Genomic DNA, 14,599 nt, shown 5'->3' on the forward strand with positions numbered 1-14,599 from the left:
CTCCGCCACCCGAATTGAGGCGAATGACTACGCGACCACGGGGACTTAAAAGCGCACTGGGAATTGGGCATTCCAAATTGGGTGAAAAAGGGGGAAAAATCCAACAACAAAAAATAAACAATTATAATAATAATGTGAAAAATTACATTTCACCCCATTTCACTTCCTGTAGCACTTGCCATAGATGTGGCTGTCTTGTCGGGCACTTCTCACGCACCTTACAGTCTAGCTTTTCCCACAAAAGCTCAATGGGGTTAAGATCCATAACATTCTTTTCCAATTATCTGTTGTCCAATGTCTGTGTTTCTTTGCCCACTCGAACCTTTTCTTTTTGTTTTTCTGTTTCAAAAGTGGCTTTTTCTTTGCAATTCTTCCCATAAGGCCTGCACCCCTGAGTCTTCTCTTTACTGTTGTACATGAAACTGGTGTTGAGTGGGTAGAATTCAATGAAGCTGTCAGCTGAGGACATGTGAGGCGTCTATTTCTCAAACTAGAGACTCTGATGTACTTATCCTCTTGTTTAGTTGTACATCTGGTCTTCCACATCTCTTTCTGTCCTTGTTAGAGCCAGTTGTCCTTTGTCTTTGAAGACTGTAGTGTACACCTTTGTATGAAATCTTCAGTTTTTTGGCAATTTCAAGCATTGTATAGCCTTCATTCCTCAAAACAATGATTGACTGACGAGTTTCTAGAGAAAGCTGTTTCTTTTTTGCCATTTTTGACCTAATATTGACCTTTAGACATGCCAGTCTATTGCATACTGTGGCAACTCAAAAACAAACACAAAGACAATGTTAAGCTTCATTTAATGAACCAAATAGCTTTCAGATGTGTTTGATATATTGGCAAGTGATTTTCTAGTACCAAATTAGCAATTTAACATGATTACTCAAGGATAAGGTGTTGGAGTGATGGCTGCTGTCTAGATTTGATCAAAAATGACTTTTTTCAAATAGTGACGGTGCTGTTTTTTACATCAGTAATGTCCTGACTATACTGTGTGATCAGCTGAATGCCACTTTGGTGAATTAAAGTACCAATTTCCTTCCGAAACAGCAAAATCTGTACATTATTCCAAACTTTTGGCCACCAGTGTAAAATTAAATAATTTTTTTTTTTCTCCCTGCAGTCTGAGAATGAGAGAAATTATCACATCTTTTACCAATTGTGCGCCTGTGCAAATCAACCAGAGTTCAAAACCTTAAGACTGTGTGAGTGTTTCTGTGCACGTAATATCAAATTTCACTAATTTCATATTGAAATCTCTGACTTTTGGTTGCAGACTTTGGCATCTTGGCAAATCTGAGCACATTTTAAGACATTGTTGAGAATGTTTTTAAAACTTCAGAGGAGATACATGTGAGAATACCAGGGAGAAACATCTGAGAAGCAGGAGACTTATTCAGTATCTCGGCTTGATCTCCATTTGATGTCATTTATGTCTAGAAGGAACAGTTGAGATGTTAAAGAGATCTCATTTGTGATTGTTCTTTCCTGTCAGATTTTAGAAAAGATATTTTAGTCTCTTCAGTCTGCTTTTGTGTATGTGTTCATTAATGTTCATTTCTCTTCATTAGTGAGTGCCGACAAATTTAATTACACTTGCATGGGTGGTGAGATAGAGATCGAAGGTGTGGATGATTGCGCTGATATGGCAGAAACACGCAGAACCTTCAGTCTTCTGGGTAACAAATCATTAAAGATCTGATTCATTTTACCAAAGCTGCCATTGATGTTTTGGCAAAATTTTGCAGTTATAATGATGCTGTCTTGTTTTTCTTCAGGTCTCAAGGACAGTTTTCAAGCTGATGTGTTTAAGGTGCTTGCAGCAATTCTACACTTAGGAAATGTTGTCATCAAGGCTAATAACTCTGACAAATCATCTATCAATGTAAGAACATTTTTTATCTGTTTGGTTTTGCACAGATTGAGCTTGCACTCTTGAGGGTGTTTTTCAATTGAGAATCTATGCAGTGCAAAGTGTTTTTGTATGGTTTTCAGTAAAATACAAATTTTTTTTAATTTATTTTTTTTATATAAAATTGAAAAAGATAGACTGTCAGATACTTGCAGTATTTAGAGAATATATCTTGAATTAAGTTTATTTTTCATTCTCGATTGGTAATTTTTTTTTTTTCTTGTTTTAAGAATAAATAACAAAATGTATTGAGGTTTATGCTTAAAACTACAACTAATCAGATTGCCAATTAAATGGATCTTGAATTAAGTTTATTTTTCATACTGTATTGGTAATTTGATTATTTTTTTAATTTTTTAAGAATAACATTTTTGAGGTTTATGCTTAAAACTACAAAAAAGCAGATTGCCAATGAAATAATATAAATAGCTAAACTATTAACTCAAGATATATTATCTGAAAACAGGTGTTATTATGTTATGCAAAAAAAGTACATCTACCTTTTTATATATTTTTACTGGAAAAAAAAAAAAAAAATGTTTTTTTTTTTTTGGTAGTTTGTTAGTTCAGGTTAAGTCTTTGCGGTATGTGCCTTCATCATGCACATCATCCAGTTCTTGCATCAATTCATTTTTTTCTCCCCAGTCCAGTGACCCTCACTTGGCCATATTCTGTGACCTGATGGGCGTCAAATTAGAAAACATGTGCCAAAGGCTATGTCATCGGCGGATCGTTCTATCAGCGGAGACTGTAGTCAAACCTCAGCCCAAGGAGCGGGCCATCAACGCCCGTGACGCCTTGGCCAAACACATCTACGCCTACCTTTTCGACTGGGTCATCCACAAAATCAACCAGGTGCTACTGGTGCCCGGGAAGCAACATTCATTTATTGGGGTGTTGGATATTTATGGGTATGTTTGCTTGAATTAATCTACATTTGTATTTACACATTCAGATTTTTCTCCAGATTTCAGTCGTCAGCGCACTCCAGATTTTTCTAATGTAATTCTCTCTTCTGCCTCATCCAGATTTGAGACCTTTGATGTTAACAGTTTCGAGCAGTTCTGCATTAACTACGCCAATGAAAAGCTGCAACAACAGTTTAACATGGTAATTTCTTTTCCATCTTGTTTTACCTTCTGGTATATTGAACTTATCACAGAAACTGATTATCGTCCTGTTAGCATGTATTTAAACTGGAGCAGGAGGAGTATATGAAAGAGGACATTCCATGGACGCTGATTGATTTCTATGACAATCAGCCTGTCATCGATCTCATCGAAGCTAAGATGGGTATTCTGGACCTTCTGGATGAGGAGTGTCTGGTGAGAATTAACCAGACGTGGTGCAATAAAACCTATTTCCTATTTCGGTAACACTTTACAATAAGGTTGTATTTGTTAACATCAGTTAACACAATAGTTAACCACGAATTTCCACATTTCTTACATTAATTAATGCACCGCAACCTAACATTAACAAACAATGATCAACAGCATTTTCATAACATTAACCAAGATAAAATGACCTAATGCATGTGAATAGATGCTAATGTTAACGAATAGAACCTTTATAATAAACATTTTTTTATTAACATTATTAAATGTTATTAAAGCTCAGGAGACTTAATGGAGGCTTTTGCATTTTCATTTCCCCACAGTTCCCTCAAGGCACTGATAAAAACTGGCTACAAAAACTCTACAATTTTCTTGGCTCAAAACCGCTGTTTGAGAAACCCCGTTTGTCCAATGACTCTTTTTTGATCCAGCATTTTGCTGATAAGGTAAATGATGATTGCAGTATATCTCTGTGTTGTTTTCGAAAGACAGTAAAATTTGTGAAAGTGATACCTAAAAATTTGTATTTTTTTCAGGTAGAATACCAGTGTAAAGGTTTTCTGGAGAAGAATCGAGACACTCTTTATGAAGAGCTTGTCGACATCATGCGCACTAGTCAGGTAAGAACCTTGTTTTATTATCAATGACAGTTAAAGAATCCGTTTGTTAATTTCTTAATGTCATCATAATGTTGGATGTCTGTTTAATTTCTGAAACTCTGTGTTGTTAGTTTGCTCTCTTGGCAGAATTCTTTCAAGTTGAAGAACGGAATTCTGGGCACAAAAATGTCAAAGTGACACCAGCACAACCCAAAGTTAAAGCTTCAAACAAACAGCTGAGAACCACAGTAGGAGATAAGGTACACGATCATAGAAAATGATAGAAGAAAATGATCGATCGATCATATGTTTGTTCGTTCTTTGTCATTCGTTCTATCTGTTGTTTGTTTGATCTATTGTTCATTCTATTTATCTATTCGTCGTTTGTTCTATCGTTCGTTCAATCATTCTATCATTCATGAATATGTTCGTTCTATCTTTCGTTTCTTTGTTCATCCTATCTATCGTTCGTTCATTCATTCGTTCTATAGTTTCTGTTGTTCGTTTTAACATCCTATTTATCATTTGTTTGTTCGTTCTATTGTTTGCTCTATTTATCTATTCTTTGTTTCTTCTGTTGTTCGTTTATTCGTTCTTTTGGTCATGCATTTGTTCATTCTGTTGTTTGTTTTATCTATCGTTATGTCTATATTGTTCAGTCATTCTATCATTTGTTTGTTCGTTCTATCGTTCGTTCTATTATTCTGTTTGTTTGTTTGTAATATCTATCGTTTGTTCTATTTATCTATTCTTTTTATCTATAGTTTGTACATTTGTTCTATCGTTCATCTATCTATCTATCATTCGTTCTATTATTATATTTACCATTGGTTTGTTTTGTCTATCTATTGTTTGTACGTTCTATCTATCATTCGTTTTATGTATCCTTTGTTCTTTCTGACGATCATTCTATTTATCTATTGTTCATTCATTCTGTCATTCATTCTATCTACTGTTCGTTCTATTTGTTCTATTTACCTATTCTTCATTTGTTCTATCATTCGTTCTATCGTTCATGCATTCTTTTGTTCTATCATTTGTTTGTTCTATCATTCGTTCTATCATTTGTTTGTTCATTCTGCCATTTGTTCTAATATTCTATTTATAGTTTGTGTGTTAATCGGATCTTTGTTTTGTTCGTTTGGACTGTTTATTTTATGTATCGTTTGTTCTAATATTTGTTCTATTTATCTATTCTTTGTTTCTTCTGTTGTTCATTTATTCGTTCTTTCGTTCGTGCATTTGTTCATTCTATCATTTGTTTGTTTTAACTATCGTTATATCTATTATTGTTGAGTCATTCTATCATTTGTTTGTTTGTTCTATCATTTGTTCATCTATCTATCGTTCGTTCTATTATTATATTTATCATTGGTTTGTTTTGTCTATCTATTGTTTGTACGTTCTATCATTCGTTTTATGTATCCTTTGTTCTTTCTAACAATCATTCTATTTATCTATTGTTCATTCATTCTGTCATTCATTCTATCTACTGTTCATTCTATTTGTTCTATTTACCTATTCTTCATTTGTTCTATCATTAGTTCATTCGTTCTATCGTTCATGCATTCTTTTGTTCTATCTATCATTTGTTTGTTCTATCTATCATTCGTTCTATCGTTTGTTAGTTCATTCTGCCATTTGTTCTAATATTCTATTTATAGTTTGTGTGTTAATCGGATCTTTGTTTTGTTCGTTTGGACTGTTTATTTTATGTATCGTTTGTTCTAATGTTTGTTCTATTTACCTAATCTTTGTTTCTTCTGTTGTTCGTTTATTCGTTCTTTCGTTCATGCATTTGTTCATTCTGTGTATCATTTAATTGTTTGTTTTATCTATCGTTATGTCTATATTGTTCAGTCATTCTATCATTTGTTTGTTTGTTCTATCATTTGTTCTATTATTCTATTTATTGTTTGTTTGTTTGTTTGTCATATCTATTGTTTGTTCTATTTATCTATTCTTATCTATAGTTTTTACATTTGTTCTATCGTTCATGCATTTGTCCGTTCTATCTATCATTTGTTCATCTATCTATTGTTCGTTCTATTATTATATTTATCATTGGTTTGTTTTGTCTATCTATTGTTTGTACGTTCTGTCTATCATTCGTTTTATGTATCCTTTGTTCTTTCTAATGATCATTTATCTACTGTTCGTTCTATTTATTCTATCATTCACACATTGTTAGTTTGTTCTATCTATTCTTCGTTCTATCTACTGTTTGTTCTGTTTACCTATTCTTTGTTCTATCTTTCGTTCAATAGTTCTATCATTCATGCATTTGTTCATTTTATCTATCATTTGTTTGTTCTATTGCTTGTTCTATTTATCTATTCTTCATTTGTTCTGTCGTTCGTTCATTCATTCTATCATTCATTCATTCTTTTGTTCTATCTATCATTCATTCTATCATTTGTTTGTTCATTCTGCCATTTGTTCTAATATTCTATTTATAGTTTGTTTGTTAATCGTATCTTTGTTTTGTTCATTTGGATTGTTTATTTTATGTATCGTTTGTTCTATTTGCCTATTGTTTGATCGTTCAGTTGTTGTTTTTTCTGTCTACCTATCATTCGTTAATTTGTTTGTTCCATCTCTTATTTTGTTCTTTCTATATACTCTATCTATATACGTATTCTGTCTGTCTGTCCATCTAGCTAGCTAGTATTATATATACAATTTTGATCACCCACTAGAAAAATATGCATACATGATTATAAATCATTTCTAGCACTAATAGTAGAGACAATACAGTACAGTTTATACAGGTCATTGATCGAATAGACTGACAGTGTTTCTTCCTAATCAGTGTATAGGTAACAGTCCACTTTGTTTGCTGTGTGATTGTAGTTTCGGAGTTCCTTGTATCTGTTAATGGAGACACTGAATGCTACCACACCTCATTATGTGCGCTGTATCAAACCAAATGAGGAGAAAATATCATTTGAGTAAGTGACAACAAAGTCTTTTGTTTGGGTCTGACTGCATGCGTGTGTATTTGGGAATGTTGGTTTGCATTTAAATGTACTTATAGATGAAGATTTGCAATCTTTCTTCTGTGTATGTTTTCTCAGGTACGACTCAAAGCGTGTGGTACAGCAGCTGAGAGCCTGCGGTGTGTTGGAGACAATCCGCATCAGTGCTCAGAGTTACCCATCCAGGTGACCATTTTATTTAAAGTTAAAGAGCTTCTCTGTGATAATCAGTCTAGCAGTCAGTGAATCATTTCTATCTAGCTCTAACACCCCCCCACCCCATCCTCACAGGTGGACGTATATCGAGTTTTACAGCCGTTACAGTATTTTGATGAGCCAGTCAGAGCTGAAGTTGGGAGAAAAGAAGCAGACGTGTAGGACGGTTCTACAGAGACTCATTCCTGTAAGGCTGTTTTCACACTTGGGTTTGATAGCTTAGTCTATTTTCATTTGCATTATCTGTTTGCGAACAGAGACGCATTTGCATCATCAACCTGAGTCCTACCATGGTCATGTGTGCACCTTGATTTGGAAAAACAACGCAAGAAGTGGTGCAGTGGTCATATATGTCCGTCTAATGTGTGTTTACATAGAAAAGCAATGAAAAAACAGTGAAGACTAATGAAAAAATGTCTTGGTCTGAACAGCCCCTTACAATACAACAAAACAAATAGTCCTGTATTTTTAATATGCTATGAAAATATCGTCTTTTAAAGGATTCCGATCAGTACAAGTTTGGACGGACAAAGATCTTTTTCCGAGCGGGGCAGGTGGCATACCTGGAGAAGCTCCGTTTGGATCATCTCCGTGCAGCATGCGTGACCATCCAGAAGCATGCAAGGGGCTGGAGACAGAGGCGCAGATTCCTCCATATGAGGCAAGCAGCCATCACCATCCAACAGTACGTCCGCGGCAAGAAACAAATCAGGTGGGTGATCCCAATGTGCCAGGACTTTACCTATACACGGCTTGAACCTTTCTTTGGGGATGTACACACAGGGCATTTTCTTGTGTTTAAAAATGTTAAGATGGAGGCAGCAGAATAGAACTGAGTGCATAGGTTTCATGTTTTTTATATTTAACATGACACAGCATCATAAGCTACTTGTATTGTGCAGGTTGTGACACAACATAAGACCAGCAAATAAAAATAGCACAGATTGAATGCATGACACTGCACACAAAACACATTTTTGCACTCAAAAATAGCATTACGATCAATACGGAATTAAATAAGCCATTTATAGACTCTAACTCCCATACATTGCTGCTACTGTACTGTAACTCTCAGGGGCGAATTCACTAAACAGTTGTGGCACTTTTGCGCAGGGGTATTTCAGTGCAGAAAGCTTCGTCTTATTCACTAACCACTCACAATCTAGTTTAAGCAGATGCTATCAGTTCTAAAAAGGCGCTGCGACTTCAGTATTTAAATTAAGTAATGCACAAAAATTGCCTGATGCAATTTACATTGCGCCATTACAGCAAGTTCTATTCAGCACTGATTTTGTGCGTTTGCGCCGTTAACTGATCTGCATAATTCCATTCGTGAATCATGCGCTAAACCATCACAGACAGCATTTGCAAATAATCATCACTTTTACTGGCCGCAGTTTATTCAAGAGTGTGCTTGAGTTGCTTGCCCCGCCCCCGATTTGTCAGTTGTTTTAAGACTGACAATAATCTGTTGTATTGTGTAACAAAAGTTGAACTGGTACCATGAAATGCCATTTTAACCTCCTGAGACCCGAGCGTGACGGCTGTGTTCAACTAGTAGCACCTAATAAACAAGCAAAAACTAAAACAAATAGTTTTCCTAAAAAATTGATGTCCACAGATGTGGACAGTGGGACTAAGTTTTGAAATTTTTAATAATAATACCAAGCTATTGAAAGTCAGATTTGTTTTAATCAAATAGTTTATAATATTTCCAGGAGTGTTGGTTATTCATGTTTTTGAGACTTAACGGACATTACAGCTGATTTTCTATATAGATGAATAAATAATTCTTATTCAAAGTAATGTCCAGCATCATCCAATCACTGCCAACCATGTTAACATAAAATGTAGCATTGTAAAATTCTGAATCTATATACTGATTATCATTGTCCCATGTCTGTCAAACATGTTGAGTGGTACAAACATCATCTGCAGCCTGAAACTGATCTTTTGGTTGGATTTTAGGAGTGAATGCACTTAGCTGCATAGAGAGCTATAGGATGCTCCCTTGCTCCCTATTTAGTGAATGACTTAACCTCGAGTGTGCTGTCTGCACTGGTCTCAGAACAGTTCGAAATGGCTTTACGCCATCCATTGAGAACGAACCACATTATAGCGACCATGAGGAGGTTACCCCATGTGACTCTACCCTCCCTAGCATCCGAGCCAATTTGGTTGCTTAGGAGACCTGGCTGGAGTCACTCAGCACGCCCTGGGATTCGAACTAGCGAACTCCAGGGGTGGTAGCCAGCATCTTTACCACTGAGCTACCCAGGCCCCCTAGGTCCCATTTTCCACATATGTGGACATCATGTTTATCAATGCGCTGATGCGTGAAAAATGAATGGATTTTTTTAAGCCGCATATCAAACGAAACTAGAGACGCTTTTACAACCAAACAGGTTTCAATAAAAAAACTTAGAGGTTTCTTACCAGAGGCACTTTTGTTGGCGCTGCGCCCGTAGAAGCGCTTCACGGAAATCAATGTCATGCTGTTGTGTCACGTGTTTTGGTGCGTCAGAAGTTTAACCCTTAAATGACAGTGTAGAGTGTTATGAACAGTATTCAGTCTGTTTAAATGAATTTAAATTATGCGCTGCATATAGCGAAGCCAAAATACAACATCCACACATTTGGATACGGAGTCGCACAAGGTTAAAAAACAGCTCTCATTGCGCAACATTAAATTCCAAGTGTAAAACTCCAAGACACAATGCAACAGTTTAGTGGCCAATCAGACTGAATACATTTTTGCACCTGACTACACTGTTTTTAATTGTTTTTCTATGTAAACATGCACTAGACGGACGTCTTTGATCGTTGCGCCACATCTTGCGCAGGAACGGCACATTTTTTAGACTCCATGTCAAGTTTAAAAGAACGTCAACTTTTGAAAATGTATCTCGAGACTAACTTTTTTACAGAGGAATGGTCTGAATAGCCCCCATGACATCTGTCTGTTGTGATTAAAAAGGCCTAATTGCTAATGGCATTTATGGAATACAAAAACACCTTATGCTGCTGCCCGAGAATGTAATGCTTCACAATAGATAATAATAAAAATGATCATAATTATTATTTTGTCTTGTTTTCCTGTAAAAATGTAAACATCCTTAAAACAAAATACATTGAAAAAAAAGCTCTGCTGTAGATCTTACAATATAAATGTAACACACTTTAGTGAGATTAATGCATAGAAGACAAAAGCTATTTGCAAATGGGGTGAGAAAAACAAACTTCAAAATATCGTTTTTTCTCAAAACGGGCTTTATTATCCTACACTGTTGCTTCTTTGAATTTATTATTTTCTTTTCCTGGAAAAAAAAGAAAAAAATAGCAGTAAAGACTATAATTTGCAGGTAATAATTCAATCAATCCTAAATGATAAGGAGTCAGAGCTGTTCATCTGACTGTACTTCTTGATGTTGCTTTGCAGATGCACCGTGACAGCTCAGGCGTTGAAGCAGGGCTGGGCAGCTATAGTGATTCAGAGACACTGTCGTGGGTATCTGATACGGAGGGTGTACCAGCTCATCCTGATCGCTACAATCACAGTACAAGCCTTTACAAGAGGGTGGATGGCCCGCAAGAACTACAGAAAGGCAAATACAGGAGTCTTATGATAATTTTGTGTAACCTGAATAATGTTTATCTGGTTCAGTTTGATACTCTGTGTGTGTGTGTCTTATTGTAGATGGTTGCGGAACACAAGGCTCTGGTTCTTCAGAAGTACACGCGTGCTTGGCTGGCCCGCAGGCGGTTTCAGACCATGCGCAGGCTGGTCCTAAACGTTCAGCTCTCGTACAGAGTACAACAGCTTCGCAAGAAAGTGGAAGAACAGGTACAATCAGACCATTCTGGTCTTGCTGACAGAACAGTCTAGTCTCATTACCGTCTAGGAGAATCAACTGAAATATTGAAGAGATTTTTCTCTCTGTTGGAACATGTGTCTTACAAAGACATTTCAGGTACCTGTCGCTCAATTTATGCTAGAAACGGCAAAGTCATGGGTTTGACTGACGGGGAATACACTTAGAATTCACTTTAAATCACTTTGGATTAAAGTGTCTGCCGCAATCGTAAATGTAAACAAAATGGCAACATGAAGTTTTCTAACATTTTTCTTCAACATTATATTTTCTGTTATGACTTAAATACGACCCTCTCGTCTTCTAGAATAAAGAGAATTGTGGTCTTTTGGAACGACTCGCCAGTGTGTCAAACGCACGTGCTCAAGGAATAGAAAAGGTTCTGACTCTGGAGGCGGAGCTTTGCAAACTAACTAATGAGAGGGCGGCTTTAGAGGAGAGGGAGAGAAAAAACATAGAAGAGGCCAATCAGGTGAAGACACACTGATCTGTATTACTATTATTAAAGATAATGTCTACTTTGAAGCTTTGTTAAAGGAATAGTTCATATAAAAATGAAAATTCGCTCATCATTTACACATCGTTTACATCCCAGATGTGTATGACTTTCTTCTGCTGAGCACAAACTAAGATTTTTAGAAGTATATCTCAACTTTGTAAGTCCATTCAATGCAAGTAAATGATGACAAAACTTTGAAGCTCCAAAAAGCACAAAAAGGAAAACATACTCGCCCTAGAAGTTTAATCGGGCTTGAAATCATGATCACCAAGGAGACTGCTGATGTCAAAATTTATAGTGAAGGAGTTATATTTTGGTCTGTTCTCACCCAAAACCGATTGGATCACTTCAGAAGACATGGATTAAACCACTGGAGTCGTATGGATGACTTTTATGCTGCCTTTATGTGCTTTTAGGAGCTTCAAAGCTTCATTTGTGTTCTGCAGAAGAAAGAAAGTCATACACATCTGGGATGGCATGAGGGTGAGTAAATGATGAGAGAATTTTCGTTTTTGGGTGAACTGTCCCTTTAAATGCCTCTAAGCATCTGAATATTGTTATAATGTGTTCAGTTTGCTTTCTTCTCTTAGGCAATCGCTCTGCTTCAGAATGATAAAGGGAAACTTACTCAAATGAATAAGGCTTTGGAGCAGAAACTGAGTGATACGAGCCAACAGATGCAAGGTGAAGTCATTTTAATAACTGATAGTGTGATATTGAAGATGGCATGACTGTAACTCATTGTGACATGCCTCTGTTTTCCAGATCACTTTGAGGATGTGAAGAGAAAACTGATGGAAGATTTAGAAAGAGAGGAGAGACTTAGGAAGTAAGAGCTGTGTATTAAAGCAATACTTCAAACAAAAGTGAAAATTCTGACATCGTTTTAAACACCCTCAAGTAGTTTCAAACCTGTATGACATATGTCATATGGGTTTGGAACAACATGACGTGAGTAAATGATGACAGAATTTTCATTTTAGGGTGAACCTTTTCAGTTTCTTACAAACTGCCCAGTCCACAGATTTGTTCAAACGTATTTGTCTAAATCTGTTCTCGGTTTTGTCAGGGTGGCAGAGCACAACAGTGAACTCCAGAAAGAAGACTTGGATAAAGAGATCGTGACACTGAAAGAAGAGAATCGGCGACTGAAAGAAGAACGGATCAGACTGCAGACGCAGGTTGAAGAGGACAAGCAGCTCAATGCAGAAATGCAAGAACAACTGGTGCAGCTCACCAAACATGTCAAGGTGAATTACACCTGTATCTCTCTTCATTGCCTTTTCATATCCCATTTGTCTCTGTGTTTTAGTCCTCTAAGGAAAAGCACAAGTGGCAGTTAGTTTCATACCATATTGTGGTAAGTTACTGACCCTAGATATAAAGTTAAAACAAGATACATTTACTTGAGAAGCAAAATTAAGATGATTAAATTTTGTTTTCAGAGAATATATCTTGGATTAAGTTTATTTTTCATACTCCACTGGCAAATTATTTTTTCTTGTTTTAAGTATAAACCTAAAACTGCAACTGTATATGGAAATACATTTTATTTTAAAAATTATATTTATAAAAAAATATTAAAATTATAAATGTTTTAAAACTGAAGTGTATTTATCACATCTTAAAAGAGTGTTTTGAGGTTTTTACTGAAAAGAAAAAAACAACAAAAAATTACTGATTAAGAAAATGAATGTTTCTTTCCTTATTTGCATCTTTTGAAGATCATACCAGATCTACGAAAGGAAATTAACAGTCTTCAGATGCAGAAAGCTGAAGCCGATAAAAACATGAAAGATCAGAGTCAACAAGTCAGAGGTATTTTTGGAATTAACCCCCCCCCCCCCCCCCCCCCCACACACACACACACACACACACACACACACACACACACACTTGTAACATTTTGCAACTTGCTCTTAAAGATACACAATAGTTCACCCAAAAACGAAAATTCTCTCATCACTCACCCTCATGCCATCACAGATGTAAATGACTTTCTTTCATCTGCAGAACACGAATATTTTTAGAAGTCTAGAAGCTCTGTAGGTCCATACAATGCAAGTGAATGGTGACCAAAACTTTGAAGCTCCAAAAAGCACATAAAGGCAGCATAAAAGTAATCCATATGACTCCAGTGGTTTAATCCATATCTTCAGAAGTGATATGTAGGCGTGGGTGAGAAATCTCCACTTTCAAACAGCCCTCAATGCTCTTCTCTCCTAAAAGTTTTGTGTATATATTGCCACCTGCAAGGCAGGGAGGAGAATTTATATCAAAGGAGGACTTAAATATTGATCTGTTTCTCACCCACACCTATCATATCACTTCTGAACACATGGAGTTAAACACTGGAGTCATATGGATTACTTTTATGCTGCCTTTATGTGCTGTTTGGAGCTTCAAGGTTCTGGTCACCATTCATTTGCATTGTATGGACCTACAGAACTGAGATATTCTTCTAAAAATCTTCTTTTGTTTTCTGCTGAAGAAAGAAAGTCATACACATCTGGGATGGCATGAGGGTGAGTAAATTTTTTTGGTGAACTATCTCTTTAAATTATATGTGTGAATAAGTAATTTCAGAAGTATGTTTCCATTTTTATGCTCTCAGCTAAGATGAGTTTGATTACACGGCAGCTGCTTGGTGAAGCCGTAGAGGAAGCGCTCATTCACAGGTGTGTTTGTATTTATTGTGACTGTTGATGTTGAACATTAGCTGGCATAATCAGCACATGCTTGATTCAGACTGCTTGTGTCTTTTGCTCCAGGCTGAATGAAGAATCATTAGATAGTGACGTCGGAGATGATCTTCTCTCTGCTTTTGACAGAATGGAGAAAGCTGCTAAGTATGAACTCTAAATGTTTTTAATCGAATCCGTTGTGTTTACTTCTGGAATTGAATGAAGTTAGTACATTTTGTCTTTCTGTCTTCCTCGCTCAGAGTGATGGAGACTCAACTGGGGGAACAGAAAGAAGCTTACGAGAGTCAGATGGAAGTGTTGGTTTTTAAAAACGAACATTTAAACAAAGAGAACGAGCAACTTCAAGCCCTCTTTCAGGAGAAGAGTGATGTCAACCACAGCATCGGACAGGAAGTGGCCCGCCTCACTGCTGAGAACATGGTAGAGTGTGTGCGATCTATCTGTCCACCTGTTTATCTTCTTGCCTCTTTGCATA

The 14,599-nt window shown here is 36.3% G+C and overlaps 1 protein-coding gene across 1 annotated transcript in view; it reads left to right on the forward strand.

Moving 5' to 3' along the window:
- myo5c (myosin VC) overlaps positions 1–14,599 on the forward strand; it is a 39,769-nt gene that overhangs the window by 14,042 nt on the left and 11,128 nt on the right. Inside the window, exons 7-29 of the mRNA XM_051692107.1 lie at positions 1,130–1,211; positions 1,578–1,685; positions 1,785–1,891; positions 2,564–2,829; positions 2,947–3,028; positions 3,103–3,243; positions 3,579–3,701; positions 3,792–3,875; positions 3,986–4,114; positions 6,708–6,805; positions 6,932–7,018; positions 7,124–7,235; positions 7,549–7,760; positions 10,488–10,653; positions 10,746–10,892; positions 11,228–11,392; positions 12,010–12,103; positions 12,185–12,248; positions 12,489–12,669; positions 13,144–13,237; positions 14,034–14,097; positions 14,191–14,268; positions 14,364–14,544. Of these exons, the coding sequence (XP_051548067.1) occupies positions 1,130–1,211; positions 1,578–1,685; positions 1,785–1,891; positions 2,564–2,829; positions 2,947–3,028; positions 3,103–3,243; positions 3,579–3,701; positions 3,792–3,875; positions 3,986–4,114; positions 6,708–6,805; positions 6,932–7,018; positions 7,124–7,235; positions 7,549–7,760; positions 10,488–10,653; positions 10,746–10,892; positions 11,228–11,392; positions 12,010–12,103; positions 12,185–12,248; positions 12,489–12,669; positions 13,144–13,237; positions 14,034–14,097; positions 14,191–14,268; positions 14,364–14,544 (2,865 nt within the window). The remainder of the gene's footprint in view (positions 1–1,129; positions 1,212–1,577; positions 1,686–1,784; positions 1,892–2,563; positions 2,830–2,946; positions 3,029–3,102; positions 3,244–3,578; positions 3,702–3,791; positions 3,876–3,985; positions 4,115–6,707; positions 6,806–6,931; positions 7,019–7,123; positions 7,236–7,548; positions 7,761–10,487; positions 10,654–10,745; positions 10,893–11,227; positions 11,393–12,009; positions 12,104–12,184; positions 12,249–12,488; positions 12,670–13,143; positions 13,238–14,033; positions 14,098–14,190; positions 14,269–14,363; positions 14,545–14,599) is intronic.

Source organism: Myxocyprinus asiaticus, chromosome 48, assembly GCF_019703515.2.
Source record: "Myxocyprinus asiaticus isolate MX2 ecotype Aquarium Trade chromosome 48, UBuf_Myxa_2, whole genome shotgun sequence".
In the NCBI taxonomy this organism is placed as follows: domain Eukaryota; kingdom Metazoa; phylum Chordata; class Actinopteri; order Cypriniformes; family Catostomidae; genus Myxocyprinus; species Myxocyprinus asiaticus.